Genomic DNA, 27,845 nt, shown 5'->3' with positions numbered 1-27,845 from the left:
TTTACTCATTCACACACTGTAACACTGCAATAAGCGCCGCTGATGCTATAACGCCTGCTTGGGAAACGCTTCGCTTAGGACCGGCGCTTCCCGCTAATTGTGTCTGCTTCCTCTTAGGTAATAAGTATTTGATTTTAAAGCACTTTAGCTAAAAATACGTTCGGACGTTACTCGAATTAATGAAAACAACCAGATTTGTTGTCCACAGTCGACGCCGACGGCTGCTGCTGGCTGCCTTCAGCACATGCTGTGCAGACCGGGTCACATGTCGGCACTTCTCACTCGCGCCCTGCGATGCAGGCAGTCGTCGCTTTGAGGGAACTATGGCCAAAACTACGCTCGACAACTATTTTCAGGCGCTAAAACTTGCGAATTCGCTCTCCGCAATAGCCAAAATCGCACACACGAATCCTGCATACTCACTAGGCCTCGTCACGAAAGGGACCGGCGGTCCACTGTCAACCGAAATTCAAGAATATGGCAAAAGTTCCTCACTGATTAGTAACAGAGTGTGAAGATATGATATGTAGCCGCTTGTTTCACATTTTTCGATATGGATAAGGTACACAAGCGCAGTTTTTCCGGCCGTCGCCTCACCGGATGTGAAGCTTTCGCTTGGCCGCACAAGCCCAGGCGACGGCGGCGAGCGGGACCGTCATGCAGCGTTTTCTGCTCGTGTTGCTTGCCTCTCCGATCGGTTCTATGCGCAAGCACCGAATGAAATCACATCTTCGCTTGTGCACGCACATCGCGTATGTCGCCGTGGCTAGCATCAGATACAAGTTTTAAAATTCTTAAGTTTATAGAATGTCATACCATCTAGTCCCCCACCACACTCTGCCAATTCCCACTAAGTTCACTTTTTACACTACTGCGATACGGAGTTTTTGGTTGTTTTGGCGTCGTTGTTGGTCTAGCTTGACAGACCAGTGCGTCAGCGATGGCGTTTGCATACCAACCAGCCAACTGACCGCCGATCGCAGTCCTATCGGCCTAATGTAGCCGGACCCTATACCTATACCGAAGAATAACTGTGTTACTATTAACGCTTTTGCGGCACCAATCACTCATATATGGGGGACGACTGCTACTTTGATCGCCCGCAGAAGTACGGGGGACAAGAGACCTCGCTGCGCACATTGCAGCAACGAGTGCAGACGACGTTGCTCCGTGTAGGCCCTAGTGACGTCACGAGCGCATTCAATATGGCGGTCGCTGCCGGTGGAAGGAGTTTCCCGTTCTCAATTTCGATCGCTTTTTTTGGAATATACAGTGCGTCCAGGGCAGCCAAATTTCGGAAGCTAAATTATAAGCTCTTGTATTAGTTACTGAAGTCCAAAACTGCAGTATGAAGAATGGCCATGGTATGTTACGTGCCATTGTAGTAGAAGCAGAAGTAGTGCCTGCATCCGTAGAGGAAGAAGTTGGTTCTCTCTCGCCCACTTCGATTTTCCAGTACACGCTTTTAAGATCTGATAGCAAGAAGGATCGGGTGTCGTATAATCGGTCGAGCGAGTCATCTATCCCGGGCAGCGGGTAAATGTCCTTCTTGGTCACGCTATTAAGTTTCCTGTAGTCAAAACAGAAACGGAGAGTATTGTCTTTTTTTTTTGACAAGAACCACAGGCGATGCCCATGGGCTGGTGGATGAGTGAATGACATCATCCAAAAGCATTTTGGCAGCCTGATTCTGAATGGCTTCTCGCTCCATCGGGGAAACACGGTATGGGCGCTGGCAGACGGGTCACATAGTCTCATCAGTGATGATATGGTGCTTGGCAAGTGGAGTTCGGCCAAGCTTCGAGCACGTAGGAAAACAGTCCACAAAGCCTGCCAAGAGGTCCGACAGAAGATCCTTCTGAACCGATGGAGCGGCCGGATTTATTTTGATTGACTGAAGAACGTGGTGTGGGCCAACAATATCTAGAGTGGGTCCTCCCACAGTGCGCAAACCTGGGACCTCACCAGCGTCGTGGAGGAAGGCAATACAGTCGAGCCCACATATAATGACCCCACTTAAGACGAACTTTCGCTTATAACGAATGAGACCTGTGCGACCATCAAAATATACATTGTTTCAATGGCACAAAATCACGCGTATAACTAATGTCATTAAGCCCCGCTGATAAGTTACAGCAAACGGATGGTGTAAACTCGGCGCTGTGATGCGAGATACCCTGCCTTTGACCCCTTTGTGCGCCCAGCGCGTGGTATATTTTCGGGCCGAGCCTTATCCCAAGCGAAATGCCCGCCCAGTTTGGTGCCGCTCCCAAGCGGGCTACCCTTTCCCCGCCGACGCGCCTTCAAACGCTGACGCACGTTCCAAGATCGCCCTCCCGCCCCTCCTTGCAACTCCGCTCCCCTCTCCTCACTCTTCTCTCCTCACTCTTTTGCAAATCCACGCGTGGCCTCCGCGATCAACCGCCGGTGCCTATCGCGGAGGCCACGCTCCGTGAAGCAGGCCTTCCGTGGGAGCCAAGAGGTGGCTGGACTGACGCTCAAGGACACCCCTCATTGGTCTCTCCGCTAGCGCTGTGCGTCTGTATCTTTAGCTTGATTACTGCCTGTGTGCGTTGCACGTCTACCCCATCACGCGCTTTTGTCACTCTTGTTGGGGTGTGGACGATTCGTTGGCTTCATTCAAATCTCAGGCCCTGGTTGTAATTCGGGATGGTGGACTGGAACACTGTGCCCATTTCCATTGTATTCAGCGGTAGAGATGATGAAAGCGGCCTGGGCGGAGGTGACGGCCACTGGCGAGCGGAACTGCTTCCGCAAGGCCGGCTTCGTCGAGTGTCTGATGCCGAGCCCGATGCTTCGGAAGACGACCAGCACTGCGGCGATTTGTGGCAGCACCTCGCCGACTCCGACATGGGGGGTCATGAGGTTGGGTGGAATGATTTTATTTCTGTCGATGACGACGCCGACACCGCGGAACCGTGCACGGACAAGGGCATCGTTTCTGAAGTGCGGAACGAGAGGGACGCGGAGCAATCAGATGAGTGTGAAACTTCGGAGCGAGCACCCATAAGCGTGCCTGTAGCAATGGGCTACATAGAGAGCCTCAGACAACTTGTCTATGCCAAGGGCCTCGGCGAAGAGCACGCTTCTGCTCTAAATAAACTGGAAACCTCCCTCATCGGATCTGCGCTGCAAAAACACGTCCATCACGGACTTTTTTGCAAAGAAAAATTTACTGTTTTGACAAGCAACTGTCTTTAAAGCTGTGGTCCACTTACTACGAACTTCGGGATATAATGAACGGATGCCGCGTGACGCTCATGTTTGTTATATGCGGGCTTGACTGTAGTATATGCATTGTGATGTGCAAACTCGTAACGCAGAACTTAGTGCCCACAGTTGGACATACTAAACGCTGCGCAATCGGTGAAATGCCCAAATTCAGGTGGCTCTCCCCGGATACGCCTGCTGGGTCGCTGGTGAATCGGAGCGAGGTCTGTAGTGATGCTGTACAGAGTGGGCAGGTCGGGAAGTGGACCCTGCACCTCCAGCAAACTGTAATGTGCAACGCGGAGAACGACCGGAGTAGAGAGGAAAATCTGCGGTGGTCCCTAGTGGTCCGAGCGCGCAAGCGAGAGAGAACCAACTTCTTTCTCTACGGATGCAGGCACTACTTCTGCTTCTACTACAATGGCACGTATCAATATGTTGCTTGAAAACAGTGAATAAAATAGCCTTTCAGAGAGTGAATAATTTGTAAATAGAATATCTGTTGCACTGTGGATGAAGTGAGCTGAAAACTGAGGGCATGAAACAAGCTCATATCGTTCCACTTGAAAACTGCATTGGTCTAGTTTTCTTTTCAGTTTTTTTTTTCACTATATCCCACAGCGGCTGCTATTTGTGTGTGTGTTTTCTCGTATTTTTGCTTTCCATCCTGCTCCGAGCACTTCGAAGGTGCCCAGTAGGGTAGCCAAGTGATTCTGTATTGCAGTGAAAGCTCATTAATTTAAATCTCATTACCCGTTAATTCAAACCTGAATGATTGTTCCTTCGATAATTCGAACTACGTGCCAAGGCGCCTGGGCAGCCTACGCATGTAGCAAACCAAGGAACGCTCCTGCTAGGCTGTGACACCTCTTTGGAGGAGATGTGGAGAGGCCAAAAATGGCCTACGGGGGTGAGGCAGGCAGTTCCCGCCTCACCCTCGTAGACTAGTGAGGACGGGAATCCATAAAGGATGGAAAGAATGCGAATTCGACACATTGCAGCATATCCAGCACTCCGAATCTGAAACCACATGATTGTACGTGAAACTGTGATTTCATTGAAATGAACGATTTCGAGTTCCATGTTTTCTGCGCGTCTTTGTCTCAGTTTTCCAGTGCCCTTTGAATCACATTCCTTGCAATTAGCTGCAGCCTAGCTGTCAACTTAAGCACTGTGTCCCAGTTTAGTGATTTGGAAAGGTCTTCCGTTTGCGGTAATTACCGCTACAAAACGCTTCAAGAGGAGACTGAAACTATCTGTGAAGTCACCAGTGTGTTATTGAGACAGGATATCACCAGAGTCCTTCAACATCTTTACGGTCATGAAACTCCCGCCGAAGTTTGGTTTGGGGGCAAAAGCGGCCGCTAGAGGCGCCACTGCCTATCAACGATCAGCGGTCCTGTATCCGTTACAGTTCCGTAATCCTAGCCTGCTTGACACTTTCATAGAGAAAGAGCGCTGCTTGCAGCGCCACGGCTTGCTACATATGTGTGATCGTCTGGCTGCTGCATACAAACTTATCATGCTTAATGTGGCGTTGAAACACTGCTGAAAAGTGTGATGTGCTCATTAACCGGTGACATAGAAGTGAATGCAACGCAGTGTGCAGTAAGGCAAAGGCTGCGTTAGCAGACGGCACTCATTGGATCCGTGCTGCGCTTCGGTTGCTTACCCGGGTTCAGTGGACACAACTGCAGGTTTAATAGTACACTGCGTTATACTGCAGTATGCTGAGCACTAGCTTGTATGGGATTTTATTGCATAGTTTAAAGCATGGCCTGGCTAAGCATCTGCGACTGCAGCGAAAGAGCATGTCTAAACGTTGTGCTGGCTGTTGCTATGCACGGCATCACGGCAATTCTCTTTCGTGAGCATAGTGCATTCAACTTCACTCGCGAAAGTGGCACAGCAGAGGGTATTTTCACTTGTTCATCTTTTGGGCTTATAAATGGTGCTTTTTGGCTGGGATAGCTTTACAATTTAGTGAGCAGGGTGCCGCTATTTGTAATGTGACAATTTTATGGCACAGCACCGCTAAATGCCCCATCCCGTTCAAATAATGCCATTCTGAATTTCTGTGCCTAGATACAAATTACAGCACTGTATCGAGGTATACTTTAGCGTAGCAATGTAATACCCCTGTCACACAACATTCCTCTAAAGCCGGGTCCACCAAGCGCACCTCTTTTCACCAAAGGAGGGAAAGCTCAAAGGAGCAGCGTTGCAGCTGCACGGTGCAGCCCAAAGGTGAAAATCGTTGAGTATTAGCACCTGCTCCTGTGCATGAGGTGGCTAAAGTGAGTTTTCTAAAATTAAAGTGGGATGTTCTATCTATTCTTTGAATTCAGACAATATTTTATTCTTCTTGCTTCGTTAAAAGAACTGCAACAGCTACTTTCATCAGCAGCAGCAGGTTTTGTGAATTGCCTCGGCCACCAAGGGCGCTCGATGTTGCTGCAACAATTTTACTGTCTTGAAATCTGGGCATAAAATATAAGCACCCATCCAAAAAGCAAAACCAGACAAGCCTTTCGTATCTTTTAAGGATGTTCTCAGACATTGTTAGCTGCATATATATTTTTCTTTGCTTTTACTTTTTGATGTTGGACGGCACTGCGATCACAAGTTCTCAAAGGCTGCATCTTTGGGCTCCAAAGGTCTTGGATGGGTGCCTTCACCTCCAAGGTCCTTAGCGTGAAAGGCGCAACATTTGTGCCGTGTACCTGCAAAAAAGCGGCAGCCGCGGAACAGTCGCACGCTGCTCAATTTTTCAGCCTTACGAACTCATGCCCATAAGCAGTCGCACACCCTTCGCGATTCTGGTGCGGCCCTCCGTTGTGCAAGGTGGGATGCGGTGAACGCCACCGTCCTCTTTTTCAGTTTCCAAGGTGAAGTACAGGCGTTCCGGTAAGTTTCGGGCTTTAGAACAGAAGGTGTAGGCTGTTGCCTTCCAGGGAAAAAACACTACTTGGCTGCTTCCGACTCGCATAGTACCGCATGTTCCATTCACTTCCGTTAGTTTGAACTTCAGTTAATTTAAACTGTGTCGGTGTCCCCATAGAATTCGAATTAATGAGCTTTTACTGTATATGCTTCTTTTGCAGCATAGCTGTTACTGACTCCATGAGCAGGCACACCATGCACCTTTCCGTACGCCACAGGCAATGCGCACAGCACCTACATCTGGCCATCTCTGCACCGCAATAATGCGTGTTGCGACGCCGTGTCAATTGAAAATGCAGCCCCGGGCTTTTAAGCCCCAAGTGAACGAATGGGTGCACATTGCACATACACAGATTTTACCATGTGAGATCTCTATGCCAACACAGGTGTGATGGTGCTCTGTCCTTTCCACATCGGCAAGAAAGCTTCCCCTCAAGAAAGTGTGCTCTCAGAGGACGGCTTCCCCACAGCTTTGAGCGAAGGTGCGGGGAAGCCATCTTGTGGGGGTGCACTTTCTTGCGCGGGTACATAGTTTTTTTTTCCATTCCTTGGCACTGCTGTGCGGACTACCTGTGAGTGCTGTAGTGCGAGGTCTCTATGGTTCGCGGTCACTGCTAAAGTTATACCAAGTCCACATGCGCACAAGAAATGACAGTAAATGCTTAAGGCCTTAAGTTTGTTAATGCCATTATTTTCGGAGTTAGTGCTACATGTCCACATTTAATGTCAATATACGAATGTCATGGTGACAATAATGCTTGCAAGGCAGTCAAATTTCACCCGAACATAAACAGTGCTAAAGAGTACAGTATCTTGGGAATGCTGTTCATATGTAATATGAAAATTACTTTGCAGAAAATACAGCTGTTCTTGCTTGACAAGTCTAAAAAGTAGCCATAAACTCTTGTGTCAGCCCACAAGCCTAAAGTATCTGTCAGAAGTGCTAGTACAAAATGGCACCCTTTGCATCGAAAATGTAGTAGAGATGTCTCATCTGACTGCATTAACCATTCGCTACTGGTTAGGAAGTTGTTATTAACAAAGCTGCATACTTCTCTGTGTGTGGAATGGTGACAGGAGTATGCATTGCACAGGTGAATGAGTTGTGGCGAACTCAGTAAGCCGTGAATGGCAGTAAGGTTAATGCCATTAAATTTATGGATGTGTGCTGCGTGAATGCCATGAAAACTTATGGCAGTGAGCACTCATTGGCATTAAATTTTCACACGTGGTACGGGTCTTAGTCTCACTGAAAGGAAACGCGAAACAGTTTGTGCTAAATTTCCTTTTTTTTTTACATTGAGTCCTATGGGAAACCAGGCAGAGTAGCATGTTTGCGAATTTTACATGCTGGCTAAAATCTGCTTTTCAGTACTAAAGGGTTTTTGTCTCTGTCACATTGTTATACCCCTGTCACACGGCATTCCTCAAAGACCTTTCCAGCAAAGGCACCCTTTTTTCACTAAAGGAGCGAAAGCTTAAAGGAGCAGCGACGCTGCTACACGGTGCAGCCCAAAGGTGAAACAGTCGTTGAGGCTTAGCACCCGCTGCTGTGCTCGAGTATAGAGCTACTACTACCAAGCTCGAGCCGGCTGAAGTGAGTGCTTTAAAATTAAAGTGGGGAATTCTGTTCATTTGTTGGGCTCAGACAATTTTTTTTTCAATCTAATCGCTTGCTTCAAAGAACTTTGCAGCAGCAGGTTTTGTGCATTGCCTTGGCCACCAGGTGCACTCGGTGTTGCTGCAACACTTTACTGTCTTAAAATCTGGGCATAAAATATAAACACCCATACAAAAAGCAAAGCCAGACACGCCTTTCATATTTTTAAAAGATGTTTTCAAACATTGTTGGCTGCATCTACTTTTTTTTTATTGCTTTTACTTTTTGACGTTGGATGGCACTGCCATCGCAGGTTGCCGAAGGCCGCACCTTTGGGCTCCAAAGGTCTCCGACGGGTGCCTTCACCTCTAAGGCCTTAGCGGCAAAGGCGCAATATTTTTGCTGTGTAGCTGCACTCCTTACGCCTGTGGATATAAATACCAGATTCTCAAAGGCCTTTGCGGTGCCCGTGTGACAGGGATATTAATCTTATCTGAGCATTCATCTTAACAGTGTTCGTCTTGATGGCAGTCTACTGTGTTTAAAGACTTGAACAAATCATGTGTGTGGGTTAAATTGTTTGTGGGGCTTATTGTTAAGATTTGTGGTATGGCATAGATATATGTTTGCAAAGATCCTCTGCAGTGGAAGCCCCGTGTGTTATCTATGTGGGCGACAAGGCTTCAAGGGACTTGTGATTGCTGTTTTGGACCCAAGTGTAACAAATTTTTTTGCTGCTCTTCAACTCCAGGTGAACGAATGCGAGGCTTACCAACCGTGCCGAAATGGTGCCACCTGCCGAGACCTGGTTGCTGACTATCAGTGTGTGTGCGTTGACGGGTATGGCGACAAGAACTGTTCAACACTCCTGATTGGCTGCCGGGAGATGCCTTGTTTAAATGGTGCCCGATGTGAGCCATTCCTGACCCGTGATGGGCAGCATTCGTACCGCTGCCACTGCTTGGCGGGCTTTGCTGGTGACGTCTGCCAGACAGTCACGACTGCTTCACTGCACAGTGAGTCTGCCTGGAAACTTGGTGTTGACCGACAGCAGCATGAAGGGCCATCAAATCACCACAGATTGCAGATGCAGTTCCGGACAACTCTTCCTTCGGGTCTGTTGGCACGTGTGGCTCTGGACAAGAGCTGGATGCTGCTAATTGCCCTCTCTGAAGGCCGGCTGCTTGTAAAGGCTACAGACGACTCGTTTATGTCTACCGTTGGTGAAGCACTGAACAATGCCGAATGGAAAGGACTGCTTTTAGAAGTATCATCGGGTCTGATGTCGTTGTCACTGTTAGATGGCCCCAATACGACGGCTTTGGTGCCTGGCTATGATCCAGCACTTCCCCTTGCTTCAGTTGTCCTTGGAAGTGGACAATCTCACCTTGATGCAACGAGTTTTCAGAAACAAAACTCCAGTGGATTTGTGGGCTGCATGAGAGAAGTCAGGCTTGACGGTGTGCTGCAGTTACCTCGTGACCAGGTTGGACTCACAGAAGGATGTCTCCGGGAGGAGCAGTGCGTGACTGACACATGCAGTGGTCAGGGCACCTGTGTGGACCTCTGGGACCAGCATGAGTGTCACTGCCGTCGGCCCTACTATGGCGAACGATGCAACCACAGTATGTGTTTCATTATTTTTATAAAATTTTTGTGGCTTTTGCTATGTAGCGCTCTGCATTTATAATTGCATATAGCCTTGACAAACACAGGGTTCTCTTTTGACAGAAACTAATTTGATGAAGTGTCCTTGACTAAGCAAAGTGCATTGAATTTTTTACTTCATTATTTTTATGTAAAATTATATGCCTTGTGTTCAGAATACTGTGCTTTGCTTAAAGGTACACATGTTTCCTATTTTGACTTGATGGATGCTGGCAGTGACTGCTTTTTAAAGGTGATTTTGATGGCTGGCCATACTCTGCTACTACTGCCCTAAATGAGTTGGCTGATGAGTCTTAATAGTGAAAATGTAAACTTCGGAATGCATGTTAATATGTAGAGATACACCCTAGTGCAAAACTGCCTAATGGTTGCTATGCCCTTGTAGTGAAGTGTGCCACCACCATCCCACATAGGTCACCCAGCGGCTACTTTTGGCCACCATGGCAGCCTGAGTTTCACCAAGTTGCGTGTGAAGCCTGAATTCTGGAGCAGCCTAGGCCTGGGAGTGGAGGTCAGCCTGTTTGTGCGTACCCGGAGCCCCTCCGGCCTGCTCTTCTACTTGGGAGCTGAGCACTCCTCTGCTGAGCCCGCGGGTGACGAGAGCTTCCTGGCGGCACGGCTCCGTGATGGCCGGCTCGAAGTGCTCTTGCTGGCCAGTTCGAGCAGCAATGTTGGGGCTAGCTCCACAGCCACAATGCTGCGTCCAGCCACATCGCGACGGTTGGATGATGGCAAGCTTCACTTTGTCCAGGTGGGTGTACCTTGGGGTGTGTGAGGGAGGGGATTGTCTCGTGAGTTTATGGATCGCCCATGCAAAAGAGCTTAAAAAAGTATTGTATATTCTGGTGTATAAGTTGCGTTTTACTGCGTAAGCATAGTATAAGTGCCATTAGGCGAAAATGCCGGCGCGTCTCTGTGGCCACCGAGTGAAGCTTTCAGCGTGTGCAGCGAGCTGAGCACAAGAACCATCCCCCGACGATAGGTGAGAGAGAAAATTTGCATCGGTGGAGGCGCAGAGGTGGGTGCAGCAACACCCCCAAGCGAGTGGTGAGTGCGGAGAGGAGGAAAGCGGCGCCGAAAGTGAGCCTGCTTCATCGGTTGATCCAATGTGGCACGCCTAGTAACGCTAAATTTGTGCAGTGAAAGCTCGTTAATTCGAACCTTGATAATTCGAATTTTTGGATAATTCGAACTACACTACTTGGTTCGGCCAAGCTCCATAGAGATGTGTGTATAAAAGAGCCCGTTAATTCGAAAGCGAGTTGATTTCGCTACGGATAATTCGAACTACGCGCCGCCGCTTCTGGGCGGCCTGGCACAACACGTGGCCAAAAAAGAAAAAAAGAGCACCTCCGTATAGTTAGAGGTTGCGCACGTCCTAAACGGGGACAGAAGATGGAACCAGATAAAACCGTGGAAGCGGCCAACATGGGCTATCAATGCGGACCAATCTGGGTGCGACCGCGTCTGACTTCCGCCTGCTTCGAAAACATGGCCGCAGCTGCCAAAGCGGCCTCTCGCTTCACCGCGAACTCGTCGTTGCCGCTACACTGTGCCTCCTGTTCACGGCAAAGAAAAGTCACACGAAGCTTTCACTTTGTCTGAAGATGCCCGCAGCACAAAGTTTTAGCGATGAAACATGTCAGATTTTCAGAATGCTTCTAGAATTTCAAGGCTTCTAGGCTTTGCCACTATGTGTCGTTTGACGTCAAGAAGCGCGCGAGGTTCAAACAGGTTAACTATTTTGGTTCTGAAAGGGGCCACGAACAATAATTTGTCCTCTGTATCGTCATTGAATAAATAAAAGCTTAATTGTAATTTAACAGCTGTTCTTTTCAGCATTTTACTAAGCATATGGAATCGTGCCGTTTCTAAATCCTGACAGCAGCGGTCTGGCGGCAGCCGCCCGTTTTCCGCTGCTTGTGGTGGTGCACGGCTGCGGTGTGTCGGTGTTCCGCCGTGCCGCTCATAAAGGCTTGCACAACCGGACAAGCGCTGGCACTCTTCTAAGTTCGCTTCCCCCCCTTGCTAGAACTAATGTCAAAAGGTAAACACACTGTGATGTTATCGCTGCGCAGCATCTTGGCGCATTGCCAAGAAATGCGTTGTGGGCCGTGATGGTGCGAAACAAAGGAAATATTAACGCTTTCTTTTTTTTTTTGCAAATTCTTAGAAAAAATTGGGGGTGGATGGGTTCATCATGTGAGTGGGTTCGTTACGTGAGTAAATACGGCACATATACCGTAGTGCAAATGGTTTTTGTCAGTTTTTTCGAGGCCATTTGATAATTCGAACTTTTTCCAGGTCCCGTGAAGTTCGAATTAACGAGCTTTTGCTGTATAATGCAACAAATTTAAAGCCATAAAAGAATGACTAGCAAGCCATAAAGGGAGCCAAAGTAAAGCAAAATGAAGTGGCACAGCTTTCAGGCAATGATGACATGTGAAAAGGAAAACCTTCAAATAAAAAAACCATCATCCTAAACATGCATGCGGCTTGTGCAGTTTATTATGTCGCACCTTCTCAGCATTCGTCAAATTTTAAATTTTTTTGTCTGAATTTTATGTCTAAAACCACCGAAAAACAATGTGCCACAGTGTGCCTTCTTTTGCCATGCCCAGTAACTGCATGTGCTTGAAAGGAAAATTCATGTGTAAAAGAGAAAAAATCGCATCATTATCAAAATATTATGGGTAAGATCTAGGTGTATGTGTATATTCGAAATTTTAAATATGAATCAGATATGTCCAATATATGGTTCAAATTCGATTCTAGGAATTGATATTCGAGAATCTCCAAATACTAGCAAAATTTCAGAATATTCAGCAGTGATCGAATGCCACACCAACTTTCAAAAACCTTACCATGGCAAAACCACAATATCTGGGTGAATGATCTGAAGATCAAGTGCCAGGAAAACAGTTCAAAGACATCCTGTACACTTTCACCGCCGTCGTTTATCATGTGAACCGATCACGTTCAGACGCTTCTCGTCTTCGTTCTCATGCGAAATTTCATAAATAGGCTTTTCCACATACAGTGGAACCCCGTTCATACGTTTTTCACTGGACCGGAAAAAAAAGGGTGACAGCTGGGAAAACGCAACAGTGAGGAAAGCTCCGAAAATGAATGAAAACAGTGCAGCTTTGACTTGAAATAATTTATTGCCTCAAAGTGTTTTTAGAACTTAAAAAAGTCGAGAATAGTGGATTGCCAATTCTTTTGCTCGCTGGAAAGCACCACGTGTTTCTAATAGCCTGGAAGGCCCCATTGCTATCAGCGCCGCTTTGAGATGCGATGTACCTGCAGAGGGGGTCCAGAGCCGCCGCGGCTCCCCCAAAGTTAGGATCTACCAACTTCCCGGAATCATGCGGCTCGTGCCCCTCCTCGTCATCGCAGTCAGCGGCTTCACTCGGGACCGAGTTCGCAACGATCTCGGCGATGCTTTGGCACTCAGACGTCATGACTGCAGCATCCACGGCGACATAGTCGTCATATGGGACTTCCGTGGCACCCAGTGCATTCATAGCCTCAGTTAGCTCTTGATCACAAGAAGCTGCTTCCGACTCCTCAGCTTCCGTTCTCAAGTTCTCTATTGTTTCAAGTTCTCTATTGCATTTAGTACGTCCAGCTTTTCCTCAAGGGGAAGCTCCTTCTGCTTGCGCGACACCATCTAAGCACGCAAATATCGCGGTTACAAGTTTGACCATGGCGACCATGGTTCTGCATTCACGAGGGGGATGGCCGTCTAGTGGTGGCCTCTCCAACTTGCGCGCGGCTTCTTGCAGCCAGTTCCATAGCCACGTCTGGCAAAGACTCGTCAGAAGTCAAAATGGCGGTTGGCGCGCATTGCCTGGGTGGGTTCGGGCTGCCAGGTTGCGACGTATCATGCAGGAACGTTTTCACAGCTACAACGTAACAGCGGAGCTCCCAGTACATTGAATCCTATGGGAGCTATGCCGGGACCGGATGAAAATGACTTAACAGCTGGGAAAACGCGGCAGTGAGGAACGTAAAAGCGGGGTTCTACTGTGCCACACGTGATGAGAACAAGGTGGCCGACCACCTGCATCGATAGGTCATGTTTCAAACTGTCGCAACAAACAAGCATGCAGCTTTTTTGTTTGGTATTTCAGTAATCTGTTACATAACGCCCGCACCCATGGTGTGCACCCTGTTGTCTTCACAATTCATGTAGTGTGAGCGCCGCCATCTCATTTTGGAGAATTGTGATATGCGGGAAAGTCCACTAGCGGATTTTGCATGGGGCTCCTGAAGGAGGGCCAAGTTGAGGTGTCACCAGCAGCATCCTAACGACTTGAGCATCCGCCTCACATGCAAGAGGTGCTGGTTTCGATCCCCAGTGCTGCCGGATGCAGTGGATACAAGCTTTTTCCGGGCCTGGTGCTTGGCTTATCGGGGGTGAAATGCTTGGGAAATGGGTCTCTGGCCCCACTTTGAGTAGACAAACATACTTTGATATGGTGCTCTTTGGCCACAGCTGCCCTCGCACCAGTAAAACATGTCATCATCAGAAATCCCCCTATTGCATGGTGAATTGTAATCCGTGCACTTCTGACCTGCGCGTAACAGAAGGCATTATGACAGTCGGAGGACCTCTGTCACTAGGCCAAAAAATAACTTGGCCGCATAGTTTTGCCAGCTGCGCAGGGCTTTTGAACTCAAACTGGTGCGTCACTGGCCATTTCTTCTCTTTAGAAGCAGTCTTGCCACTCCGACACCAATGTGTGTTGCAGTCACTTACGTCCACATTCTTCCAGCAAGCCGAACATCTGCGCATGTCATGAGCTGTTCACTGCTTGTGCGATGGAGCACTTTCGTCGGTATTTTTTTCTGGGTCTCTCATTTTGCATGACTACATTACAGGTTCCATACTGTTATGCTGTCTTATGAAGCAATATATATTTTAATGTGTAATGTTCTCTTGTATGTTGCTGAGTCAGTCTAGTTTTGTTTATTTGGCTGCTAAGATCATACACTATTCTGAAAAAAAAGACAAGGGCCACAACATTTGTCTATTCATCTTTTCCTGAAATGTTTTTCATTCTGAACAGATATAACCAATATATTCGAAATATTTATGCAAGTGTTGATTTCAGAATCGCATCCGTTTGCACATCGTGCGTTGTTCGTGCCTAGCATGACGCCGCCTGTGAAGCATAGGAGCTAAGATGCAAAATTCAAGTACTGTGCTGTTTTATATGCAGCAAAGGATGATAACCGGGCAGCAGTGAGACAGTTCAATGTAAGCGAAAAAAATTATTGGATATTGGTACAAAGCTACAAGAGCACTATGAAGGGCCAACTGTCTTCAGCATTGCTCATGCTGTGCCAGGCCTGCCCTGCATCGTCCAGCATCCTAGCCATGGCAAGATAAGCGAGACAGCTTCAGAGCCAAAGGTAATTTAGCTTTGACGAAACATTTCAGGGCCCATTTGATATCTTTTCTAGACCAAAACGGTGAAACGTTAAGAGGAAACCTGAAAAGAACAGAATTAGGGACTGACTAGCAGAGGGCAGGGAAGGCACCAATGCTAGCCCTATTTCCCTGAGCAGTTAGTCTCAGATCCACTTGGTATATGGTTATAGATGGCGTAAATCCATCGGAGCATGAGGTGAACGTGCAAGATTTGACTTCTGTGTTCTTGTGCTTGGAACAGTGTACAGCGGAACCCCGATTATGCGACTTTCTCGGGACCGCGAAAAAGCGTTGTAAAATGCGGGCATCGTAAAATCCGAACATAAATTATGCCTATAAAAATACTACTTTTCTCGCGCGACGAATTTACGAAGAACTTCAATGTAAACTACTAACATATTCTGCAGGGCTTGGAAACCGAAATTACCAAAAAAGTAAATGCGATAAGAATTAATGCTGTAGTGCAGGTACCAATCATGCTTTATTCAAACGGACGGGGGGATGAGTCCGATAGCATATGATGATGAGTCTGATGGCAGAGTCTGGGTAGGAAAGGAAAGAAGACGTCACACGTGCTTTTGTCCGCGTGCCGTGGGGCATGGAATGTTCACTGTTCGGGCTAAGGTTGTGGAAAACCACTGCCCACTGCCGCGATTCCCGTCAGCCGGCGCGAACTTTAAAAAAAGTCGGTCAGTTTCTTTTGGACCTTATTTGATCCGTGAACTTGCAAAAGCTTTCGCTCGAGTTCGGCAACATCCGTTAGGAGGTCCTCTGCGGCGTCGCGTGAACAGATGAAGTTCCGGATGCCGTCTATGTGCCCTAGCACCTCGGCAAACGTGGTAGGCACAGGCATGGCATCTGTGGCGTCGTCGTTGTCCTCGTCCGATGTCGCAGTGGTGTTGGCACTAGGCAAAGCCTCCGCGATTGCATCATCCAGCGACACCTCGCCGCAGATCGCAACGTTGTCGTCGGCCTCCACGTACTCGGCGAAGGTGGTGGCGAGGTTTAAACCCTCGAAATCGTCGTCGGCGAAGCCTGCATCGGCCTCAAGCGGCATCGAGGTCGTTGCGTCCCCAGCAGAGGAGGCAGTCTCTCGCTTAAGGTCCCGGGCAATGCTGGCTTTCGTGGCTCCATGCCGTTTTTCCGCTTCCTCGATAATATGGAGCTTATCACCGAGTGACAGAACTGTCCGCTTTCGGGACATCGTGTGTCGCGTTGCTCCACACAACTCAAAACCTTGCTGAACGCTGGTCGCTAGAATTACGACGAAGATCACGTGCGATGAACCTAGGCCTATCCACGCTACCTTGTTGGCGATCTGCTGCTGGGAAACTGGAAAGAACGCGACAAGAGGCGATGCCGCCAAGAAGAGAGGGAGCGAAAAGGAGAAAACGATTGTGGAGAAGAAGACGCGCTATTTCAACACAGCGGGCGTCGCGGAAGGCAGCTGGTGGGGAGAGAGAAACGAACGATGAGACGAGGCAGGAAAGAAAGCTGCGCCCGCCGGAGCAAACCGGTCGAGCAAGGTCAAGCGCTCCGCATGCGGAGAGACGGCGTGACGAAAGAGATCCGTGGCTCCTTTCTTTCGTCTGCCATTCCGTCCCGTGCTTCGCGAGAGTCGTCGTATAACGCGGGTCCGGCGTAAAATTGCGTCGGGTAACCAGGGTTTTTAATGCATTGCTTCTATGGGTACTTCGCCGGGACTGCGTTAATCCGTCGTAAAACCCGAGTTGTCGCAAAATCGGGGGACGTATAACCGGGGTTCCACTGTACCTGAGAGATGTGAAACAGGCAATGTTTCGGGTTTTGTGCAAAATTTGTAAGGTTAAGGTGAGCTACAGATGAGCTACAGATAAGCCCACTTTTAACAGCTGCAGTTGTAACAAATGCTCGTTTATTACAAATGAGGGGTGTGTTATCATCAAAATATGTATTATGGCCGTGTCATTTCATCTCGGATAAAATAACAACCGTGGCTGCACCACTCGGTTATAACGAACGAGGGGGCGCCGTAAACTTGCCTCCGAAGTCTAAAAATGCACGCTTACCTCCAGCGCGCAGACCGAAGAACATCTCACAGCTACCGTTACTTCCTCCAAAGAAAGTGTTGACCCCCCAGTATACAAAAAGGCAGCATTGAAATTGCAGTTGACTGCCGGCCAACCATGCCCAGTCTACAAGGTCAGTCGCAGTGTGCGTATGGGCTACCTGAGCAAAGCATTTAAAGTAGAACCAGAAGTGTGGTAAGAGCGAGTCAGGGGCAGTGTTAAAAGTAAAACTATACTGCACATGGCCGGTAATCAACCAATGGCAGCAATATGAGAAGCTTATGGGGTCACTCTGCGTCGAGCCGACCTTCCGTGCCATCTAAACGCAGGCGTTATTGAAGTATGCAACACGTTTCCCCAACCCGTTGTGCAGAGTCGCAACCACGGCAGGTCCGGACGAAATAGGCAACGGCAGGGCACGCTAGGAATAGTTTATTATCCTAACGCGAGGCAAAGCACACTGCGGAAGGATGTTCTATCCGTGAAATAGATGTTCAGTAGCTCACCAAGTCATTGTTGTCGACCGGCGTTGGGTTCGGGGCCCGGCGGGCAGTGAAGGGGTTCCTCGGGCAGGTGTGGGCCGGCAGCAAGAGAGAGTTTCCCGCCGCAAGTTCCTCCTTTTATCCCCTCGGACGTTGCCTACCTAGCAGCAAATCATTGCCGCCATGCTCAGGCACGCAACCCTCTCCGCAGTAGGCAGCGTGCTGCCGTCACGTCACATCAGTATTGGGGCGGAAATGAGCAGAGTCGCAGGGGTGCCTACTCTCCACATTCCCGGCAGCGTGCGCATGTGGAAGTCACGATCGCCGCTGGCGCGGGGGACGAGGATGGATACCAGTGTATCCCACAAGCTTGAATACCTGTCCCGAGGTATGTCTGTGGGTCCATCTGGTAACGTGGCATGCGTCACCTACCCAATCGGATCTCCGCCTTTTTCGCTGCTGCCACTTCATGCAGATGGCAGCACTAGCATGGGGGAAGCGGCAGTGGAACTGGTTTGCAACAGTCCTCAGAGGAGGCGTTTCGACAGTTCTCTTGCCCAATGGAAATGTCTACAGAAGTACACTAATACACTGGACAGTGGCGAACTTTATCGTGACAGGAATTTGTATATTTCAGCGTATTCTGGCTATACATATGCAGGTGGTGAACTCCGGAGCACTTTTCAGTCTTGCTTAGCAAGAGAGCATAGTCAAACATTGCTGAGGTCATGAAGCGGCTTTTAAACAACGTCCATACTTTAAAGCCAGAATGTTAATGAAGGATCAAGCAATATCTGGGCAATCGTCCAGCGATCACACATGCGTGCATGTTCGGTTGTAAATCTCGTGAACAGTGCTGAGGAGTGAACATTTTTAATAGCTCTGAACACATATTCCTCCGTTTGGCAAAAATATAGAGCCCTGGAATGCAAACTTAAGGCAATGCTCCACTTTTAATCTGTGCAGTTTGAAAACAGATTACGCGGCCACAAAGAGCGTTAGGCGGTGAATTGATTCAACAAATAAGAACGTGCAGACGATTGACTCCGATTTGTTGACACATTCGAGCCGATGCGGACAGTTGGAAGGAGACTAGTAAATGAGGTGGCTAAATCGAACATTTTCCAGCACCAACACATATTATGGGCATTTAAAGGAACTTTTTGTGCTGTCTGACAGATCGTTAGCCACAGTGAGTCGGAAAACTGTCCTGAAGCTGGGCATCAGTGTGCCGACTGTCATCGAAACGAGTAGGCCAGGGATGATCGAGGGGTCAAGAGACCAATTATGGTGGCACCCATGCTTCCGCTCTGCAAAACGTCTTATGCCCTTTCCACTTTGCTTGCGTGTGGCGGTGCCGGGTCAGAGAAAGGAAACTCGAAACCTCTGGAAACCTCACTCCTCGCCTGACCAGTGGCAATGTGAGCCTTGTCGGAAGGGTGACTGGTCGTTTGCACTGTGGATGCTGTGTGTGTGTGCATGCCTACTTTGGTGCGAAAGGATGAACAGACACGGTGTGCCCTCTGTATGAAGGATGTTTAGCGCTGTCGGTCAGCCCGTGCTGTAGTTCCAGCTTCCAAGAAGCACGCACAAAATCAAACCACCTAGAGAGCTGCGCTCAAAATTTCGCCTTAAGAAGTATTGTAATCATCGGTGAATTTTTAAAAAGAAATAAATGCCACATTTGTCTATGTTTTGGCTATAACAGGCAAGTCCACTTAATACCGAATTTGGATACAAAGAACGTAATCCGCGTGGCCATCAGGTTCATTATAAGTGGGCTCGACTGTATATTTTCTTGCCTTGAGTAGGTTCACCTACGCTGGCAGTGTGGTGGACAAGTTTGTTTGCTCGTTAATAGGAAATGAACACTGCTGCGGTGTAAACTCAGTGTGAAACTCCCGCGGTCTCCAACGGCACATTCACTCCACCTTACAGCAATACCTCCAAACTGATCCTCAACTACACTGCAGTAGGTTCCTGGCCATGAGGATTTGAGAGGAAATCTAAAAATGTGCTGTCGCATGCTGACGTAAATCTGGAACCTCTCTCGCTCTGGTCAGAGCACTATGGCACAAGCATGCACACACACATGCGCACACGATGCATGACTACAAACACTAATTTAATTATGGTCTACCTGGAAGGCCAACTTGCGTATATTGCCATGCACATCCCACTAATAAGCACACCTTTTGGGAATGCCTGCACATCTAAACAAAACACCCTAAAATTTGTGCCAAGAAATATGCCCCTCAAGGACTGAGAGAGCTGGTGTGTTGCACCACAGGGGACAAGATCATCGCTACTGGCACTCCTTGCACAGTACGTCTGTGACGTGCTGGGCAAGGAGTGAGAGAGATAAAGTAGGTTTAATGAGAGGAAGGTGGAGATGTTGGCCAATGGTAATGTGACCCTGGCCTGCTATCCCATACAAGAGAAAGGGAAGAAAATGGAGAGGTAGAGTTTGAGTGGAGGGTGATGCCATAAAGTAAATTGCATGGGGTGACCCAGACTACAGAAATGCCCACACACACACCGGCTGGCACTTGTCTCACGTAGATGCGACGCGTAGCACACGCAGTCCATGTCCTGCACGCCCACTGATACAAGTCACTCACACATGCTTCAGAGTTGGGTCTCCATGCAGACACACAACTAAGTGCACCCTCATATGGTCATGTAGCTTTCGCTGTCAATGATGTAGTCCACGTACAGTTGCAAAGACGTGCTCTAACATACACGCACACACACATCCGTGTACTCGCTTATTCACATGCGTGGTCCGCAGTGAAAATCGCTCAGGCCATGCACAGCACTGGCATAAAAGGTTGCTTGTAAAAATTGCAGCATATACCTAGTTCTTTTTGTGTCATACACATGCTGTGGAAGAAGCTGCCAAACTTTTACTGCTGTGGATGATGCGGATTCTAGACTGGCATGTTCTTTTCCAATGAAAATTGTATTTGCAGTCTTTGTTAAGGCACTTGCCGTTTTGTGCCATTAATCAGGAGCACTGTTCCACAGTGTGCCTGTGATAATGCATTAATTTGTAAGTGGCAATAATTCTATTGCACGTGTTAATATTGACTGCACATAAAATGGAGCATTTTGGATATTTTGCTGATTTAATTCTCTCCTTGGATTCAGTACATTTTGCAAGTTCAAGGCTAAACAGAAGACTCCAAGTTGTTTGTGGCATAAATTAGAGCTCCTGAGAAACTCCTGAGAAATTTGAAGTTCAAAAAGGAAGTGGTTAAACTGGCTGCAGTTCATTTGGGAACAAAACCATGTGAATTCAAAAGCCTGGTTTCTGAGTCTACTACATGCTTGTCACATGCTGAGCCCAGTGGCTAAGAAAGTGCTGAAAGTGTGATTGCAGTGATAGATTGGTTCAGATTATTCAAGAGACAACACAAGTGGCTTCAATTAAGCAGTCCTAAGTTTAGTGCTCCTCAGAAAAATGCCAGATATATAACTAAATGGTGGGTAAATACTATTGTTTGCTAAAAATTTTTTTGTTTAGAAATTGACACTGACTGCTCTTCTTTGTTTTCACCTGGACAGGTGTGGCTCAATGATTCGTGGCTTGGAGCGGCAGTGGATGGCCAGGAAGGCTTAGAACCATCGACGAGTGGTCGCAGTGGAGGGGCTATTGCCCCCCACGTCATGTACCTTGGATGGCTGCAAACACAGAGCCAGCCGCCCCTGAGGCGTCGGCGCAGGCAGGCTGGAGCTGGCAATGGTTCTTCGTGGCTTGGAGCACTCACAGACTCTGTTGGCAACATTGATGCATTCAAGGGAGTTCTGCAAGACCTCAGGGTATGTCACCATTGGCAATTCATCACTGTTGACTTATAAAGTTTGAAACACCATATTCGTGGTGGCTCATCATCTGAAGATGTACCACAAGCATGGAAGAACGCTGCTGTATACTAATTCATAAGAAAGGTGATGTTAGAGGCTTGAAAAATTGTAGACTGATTAGTTTATTGTCCGTAATAGATTGAGACACTGGCTGTGCTCAGGTAACAAGGATAGCTGAGGGTTTACACTTTCATGCAAGCAGACTGATGACGTCAGTCATGCAGGCTCGAGTGGGAATGCAAACACGAAGACGCGTCCCCTGTGATGGCATGAAGAATGAAAACATACACACTTCAGCTGCTGCACCCACTACACTGTCCGTTGCTTACAGCCTCTTTTCTAAGGTAATCACTGTAAGAAAGTGCACTGCAACGCCAGTGATCATGTACCATACTTACGCACATCATTTGCACCCTCACATAATTTGCGCACCCTTAACTTATCACCCGGGTTTACAAAAAAAATTTTTTTTACTCGCATATTTTACGCACCGCATTGTGCTAGACCACCATCATGCACGCGGGCTCTACCCTATGGCTCTACCCAGTAGCATTCGGCTATTCCGCGTGTTTGTTCGGAAGGCTTTTTGAATCTTTTGTGCACTGAGCGTTCATGGTGGTGTCAGGGGCCGCTGTTACAATCGCAGTGGCACCAGCGGCATTGCCACTCGGAATGGCCAGTAGCGCTTTTGGGGAAGATCGGCAGCTGATAGAAGAGCCAACACCGCTGTTTGTTTGGCTGATGTCTGTGACTCGACTGCCGGCTACGCTGTTCTTGATGGCTCTGACGGCTTGTGTTAGGTTGTTCGGTCGTGTCTTGCAATGGGATATCACGACTATATGGCAAGTTTTAAACTGCTTGTCAGCGCCTTATCACGGCGCGGAGCGGCGAAGCCAGCGAGAATAACTGCGTGCGCACAAGTTTGCCCATAGACGACAATCGTTGTGCCAGCAAACTTGTGCGCACATGACTATTCTCTCTGGCTTCTCAGCTCTGCGCCGTGATAAGGCGCCGACAAGCACTTTGGTTGACGCTCGCGTGGTACTGTTATAAAATGTTGTGGTGTGATAATTGATTTATTGATTCGCGGTTGCTTTCCCGGACTAAATTGCGAAAACAAACTTACGGAATCCGGAACTACCGAACAATTGGCTGGGCTGCAAGCGATGACGCTGTTTTAGCGTCTTATTCAGCTTCGTGCATGCACCTTCATGCCATCCCGCAAGGGTGGGGGTGCCGTCTTTATTTTCTCTGCCGGGTGGCGCACGCTATCTGCGTTCCCAGCGCCACCCAAGAGGGCGCTAAAGGGCCCCCCGCCTAGACTGGAGGTTGAAACGGACGGAGGGCCGGCGATGGCACTGTAGCACTAGGTCAGGCGGCGACGCGAGACTTTCCAGTGCGGTCTCCACGTAAGCCGGCTTATTGCGGTCTAGGCTGACGGTGTCTTCACGCCCGTTCTGTAGGAGGGTGGCGGTTTTCGGGAGGCACTGGAGAACGCGGAAAGGTGTGTCGTAGGCCGGTGTTCGTGGTGCTCGGACAGCATTGCGGCGCACAAAAACGTGGGTCGAAGTGGCCAGGTCAGGGTGCACGAAAATGGTATGGTGGCGGGACGGACGTGGTAGAGTAGGCCAGAGGTCTTTAACACAGTCCAGCAGGCATTGAAGGAATTCTTGGGGCTGGGCTGGGAGCTGCTGTGATGTAAAGAAGTCTCCTGGAAGATGCAGAGCACTACCATACACCAGCTCTGCAGTTGAGCACTGTAACTGTTCCCGGATGACGGCCGTGAGACCAAGGAGCACAAGGGGCAAGGAGTCGACCCAGGTGGCGCAATTGAGGCGGGCAGCGAGGGCGGCCTTCAATTGGCGGTGAAGGCGTTCCACCATGCCGTTGGCACACGGCTGATATGCAGTGGTACGGCAATGCCTGGCGCCGAGAATATGATTAAGGGAAGCAAGCAGGAAGGACTCAAACTGGTGTCCATGATCGCTTGCCACGGTGCCAGGACAACCAAATCGAGATACCCACGCAGAAATGAAGGCGCGGGAAACAGTCTCTGCGGTGATGTCAGGAATGAGGACTGCCTTCGGCCAGCGAGTGAAGCGATCGACCATGGTCAGGATATAACGGTTGCCTCGAGACACCTGGTAGAGGGCCACGATGTCGAGATGTACATGGTCGAAACGATGGCCAGGTGGTAGGAAGGCTTGGGAAGGCGTCTTGGCATGATGGCAGACCTTGGTCGTATGGCAGGGCAGACAGGCGCGTCCAAGCACGCACATCAGCGTTGATTCTGGTCCAAACATAGCGCTGGGTGAGAAGGCGCTGAGTAGCCCGAATACCTGGGTGGCATGTCATGTAGAGAATGTAAGATGAGCACCAATGGAATGGAATGGAGCACCACAAGGGCTTAGGCGAGCAGGGTTGGGGCACAAGCCGTAGTCTCGGAGAGAACGGGGGTTCTCTCGAAAAGCGGCGAGCTCAGGGTCATTCTGCTGTGTGGAAGAGACTGCAGCCCAGTCGACGGTGGGAGATGGAGTGTCTACCGCGGCTGTACGAGAGTGCATCAGTGGCGGTGTTGGCAGCACCTTTCACATGATGGATGTTGATAGTAAACTGTGAGATATAAGCGAGCTGACGGAGTTCGCGTGACATGTACTTCAATGAGTTGGTGCGGAACACATACACCAGTGGCTTATGATCGGTCAGCACGTGAAACTGGCATCCTTCTACAAAATGCCGAAAGTGCTGTAGATGGCTAGTAGATGGCTAGTAGCTCTCGGCCGAAGACGCTGTAACAGGTATCGGCAGGAAGTAGCTTCCGAGAGTAAAAAGACAATGGTCTCCACTCTGCGGATGGAAGCACGGCGTTCGCGGCTGCTTGCTTTGTGGCAGTAAAGGCGGCCTGGGCTTCTGATGACCAAGAAATGGCGGAGGACGGGCCAGCGGTTGACCGGAGGAGGTCGTTGAGTGAGCGGGCGAAGCAGCTCTGCACGGTGCGGGATAAAGCGCCTGGAGAAATTCACCAGCCCAAGGAAATGTCGTAAGTGGCACAGTGTTGTAGGCTGGGGATAATTCTCAATGGTCTGGATGTGGGACGCGAGAGGGCGGATACACTCTGAGGATATGTGATGACCCAAAAACTCGAGCTCAGACGCACCAAAAACACACTTGGAGGCATTCACAACCAGGCCGTACTGCTGTAGCCGCTTGAACAAAGCACGTAGGTGTTGCTCATGATCTTCAGGCTTAGGGCTGGTGATGAGGACATCATTAAGGTACACGAATACAGTCGGTAGGTCCCGCGTGACCTCAGCCATGAGCCACTGGAAGGTTTGAGCCAAATTGCCTAGTCCAAAAGGCATCCGCACGTACTAAAACAAACCAAAGGGTGTTGTGATGGCGGTCTTAGGTATGTCAGCGGGTTCGATGGGAATTTGGTGATACAGCTTAACCAGGTCAACTTTGCTAAAAATGGTGCAGCTGGTGAGGTGAGACGTAAAGTCCTGGATGTGGGTCAGCGGATAGCTGTCGTGGACAGTCTTGGCATTCAACACCCGATAGTCGCCACAAGGACGCCAGTCACCGGGATCACGCTTGGGCACTAGATGCAGCAGAGACTCCCACGTGCTTGACGACGGACGTATAATGCCGAGCTGCAGCATGTAGTCGAACTCACGTTTGGCGGTAGCTAGACGACCTCCAAACAAGCGGCGTGGTCGAGCAGCTGCGGGTGGACCCTGGGTGACGGTGTGGTGTGTCACCACATGTTTAGGCGCCTGAGTGAGGTTGCATGGCTTGGTGAGCTCCGGGAAATCCGCCAACACTTTTTAAAACTTAGAGGAAGGTATCCTGAAGGTATCTCTGAGCGTGCGGATGCCCATGGGAGAAAGGTCAGACAAGACTCCCGAGGTGGAGAGATGAGTCAGACTGTCGGTAAGGCGACGACACCGCATGCTGACGTCCAAGTCGTAGTATGAGAAAAAGTCCAAGCCGATGATCGGGTGAACCACGTCTGCTATGACAAAGGCCCATCGAAAAGTGCGGCAAAGCCCGAAGTCGAGGGTGAGAGATCGTACTCCATACGTGGCTATAGACGAGGCATTGGCAGCATGGAGCGACTGCCCCGATGACTTGGAACGATCAGCCTTAGTCAGTGGAACCACGCTGATTTCCGTGCCCGTGTCTATAAGGAACCGGGTGCCGGAGAACTTGTCAGTTACCATAAACAGGTGGCTCGGACGACTGGCGGGACCACACGCCACCGTTAGTGGTCCCAGCGGGCGTTTCCCGGCCACGAACAGGGTGGTGTACACTTCATGGCCCGGTGTCGAAAACGCCGGTGGTACCAGCAGAGAGACGGAGGGCTGGAACTGAGGCAGTTGAACACAATGTCTGCAACTGGTGCTGCTTTTGTTTGGTAGAGCGCGATGATCAAGACAAGGCGGCCAGGCCTCCTGGGGTGGGCTGTGGAGTGCGGCGGCTGAGGCAGGAAGCTCATAGAGACGGGCCTCAAGGCGCGAAATTGCCGGGTCTGTAGGCGGCAAAACAGCAGTGACAGACAGGGAGGTCGCCTCATGAATGTTATAGACCTCCTGCATGTTTGTAAACAAATGAGGTGGCGCTGCAGTCGCTAGCGAGCTCGTGGTAGGCAAAAGGTCGGGGAGTGGCGTCGCGGATAGGTGTTGAGCGCGGGTTTTCAAGGCTTGTAGGCGCGTTTCCAGTTTCTGCGAATCATAGCAATGGTCGATGCTTCCAACTTAGTAATTTGTCGAGGTACACGAGCTCGCGTTGGCCATGTGCGGCCTATAAAGAGAAATAGTTTGCCACTGTACTGTATACAGTATTGTGCGTTTTTATCGCTGACACTTTCAAAAATTTCTCGCCTCAACCGCTGGATCGTTTGCGGTGAAACTGCACACAGAGCTTGCGTATTATGGTAACTTTTGTATCGTAGCAAGTTTGACAATGGTACTTACTTAGTTCAGGTGCACATGATGCGAAAGCATAAGCGTCTACGAGAGATCGGCGAGCCAAAACCCGCAGATGACGCTTTTTCGCTGAGAACCGGCAGTGGCGCCATCTGTTTTCGGCAGCGGAAAGTGTCACGACTAGGCCGTCGAGGCGAGCGTTGCAAGGAGCGCGGGCCCTTTGAATATGCCGTTCGGCATTTGAGTCTGCTTCAACTGAAGCGCTTACAACGTTTTCGGCTAATTGAGCGGAAAAATATCAAAACAACTGATTTAAAGAGGCGAACCCGCGCTCCTTGCAACGCTCGCCTCGGCGGCCTAGTCCTGACGCTTTGCGCTACCGCAAACAGATGGCGCCACTGCCGCCCTTCAGCGAAAAAGCGTCGTCTGCGGGTTTTGGTTGCCGATCTCTACGTAGACGATTACGTTTTCGCATCATGCACGGCTCAACTAAGTAAGTACCGTTGTCAAACTTCCTACGATACAAAAGTTACCATAATGCGCAAGCTCTATGTGCAGGTTCACCGCAAACGAGCCAGCGGTTGAGGCGGGGAAATTTTTGAAAGTGTCAGCGATAAAAACGCACAATACTGTATATGGTTAGTACTAAACATGTAGAAAGCATTCCTGCCGTTTATTTATGCGCTAGGCATTGAATAAAACAAGTTTTGACACTCTGCACTGGCCAGAATGATTTTACTTCGGGACAATAGTGAGGGGAAGTGCTGGCCTTGTTTCGGCGGAGCAGACGTGCGCTTAGAGTCTGCTGACATACGTACGTGGCGCGCTGTGCGAAAAGTGGGGACAGCGTCGTGTCCCTGATCTCCTGTCTCGCTTAGCGCTGTTTTTAGCCGCATGACCATGCACCAGCCAGGCCGACTTGTCCGCTTGTTAGGCTGGTCGATTTGGTGAAAATTTTTGATTTCTAGAATTATTTTCTTTCCTAGCCCTGAAGTCTAGTTTCGTGACGAAAAATTATAGCAAAATATTGAATACAAATTTATAAATTACGCTTTTTAGAAGTGTGGTCGTCAAAAATTGTGAGGTAATTTCTTTGATTTCAGTGCCGCATTTCTTTGACCAAAGCGAAAGCGAAGATGCCATAAACGAGGGAATAAACTTTAAGGTTGTTGTTGTTGTTGTTTATTGTGCTTAAGACAGTACAGAAGTAGTGCCAAGGGGCAGAGGCAAAAGGCAATAGCAATTGAACGGCTGACTGGGCCAATGTGACCTCTCACATTTTCTGCGACTGGATCACTCACCTTCGTAATTCGCATGAAAATCAAATGATTCAATTTGTCGCAAACTATTCCTGAGACGTTGAGGAGCGTAATAAATCTCTCGATTTTTTTCCCTACACGTGCAGTACTGTGTTCGTTATTTCTTGTAAGAAACGTTTTCATGTAACTATGCATGCATAAGTACTGATCATATAGAAAAAGAACTAATCGCGTCATCGTACAGAACAGGGATTTATGTACATGCTGGCATAAAAAAACTGCGCACTATCTACTCAATTATTTGAGACTTTGGGGGACTTGACGACGGTGTTAATTATAATTACCCAGAACTGCACCAGGTATAGCTATAAATAAAAGG

General features: G+C 49.0%; 1 protein-coding gene across 1 annotated transcript in view; it reads left to right on the top strand.

The window, feature by feature from the left end:
• The window catches only part of crb (cell polarity complex component crumbs), a 275,406-nt gene that overhangs the window by 202,643 nt on the left and 44,918 nt on the right, over window positions 1-27,845 (top strand). The window contains exons 16-18 of the mRNA XM_077650465.1: window positions 8,526-9,399; window positions 9,856-10,193; window positions 20,980-21,234. Of these exons, the coding sequence (XP_077506591.1) occupies window positions 8,526-9,399; window positions 9,856-10,193; window positions 20,980-21,234 (1,467 nt within the window). The remainder of the gene's footprint in view (window positions 1-8,525; window positions 9,400-9,855; window positions 10,194-20,979; window positions 21,235-27,845) is intronic.

The sequence above is a fragment of the Amblyomma americanum genome, chromosome 1 (genome assembly GCF_052857255.1).
Source record: "Amblyomma americanum isolate KBUSLIRL-KWMA chromosome 1, ASM5285725v1, whole genome shotgun sequence".
NCBI lineage: Eukaryota > Metazoa > Arthropoda > Arachnida > Ixodida > Ixodidae > Amblyomma > Amblyomma americanum.
The sequence above is the reverse complement of the archived record's forward strand: the minus strand, read 5'-3'. Positions and strand labels throughout refer to the sequence as shown.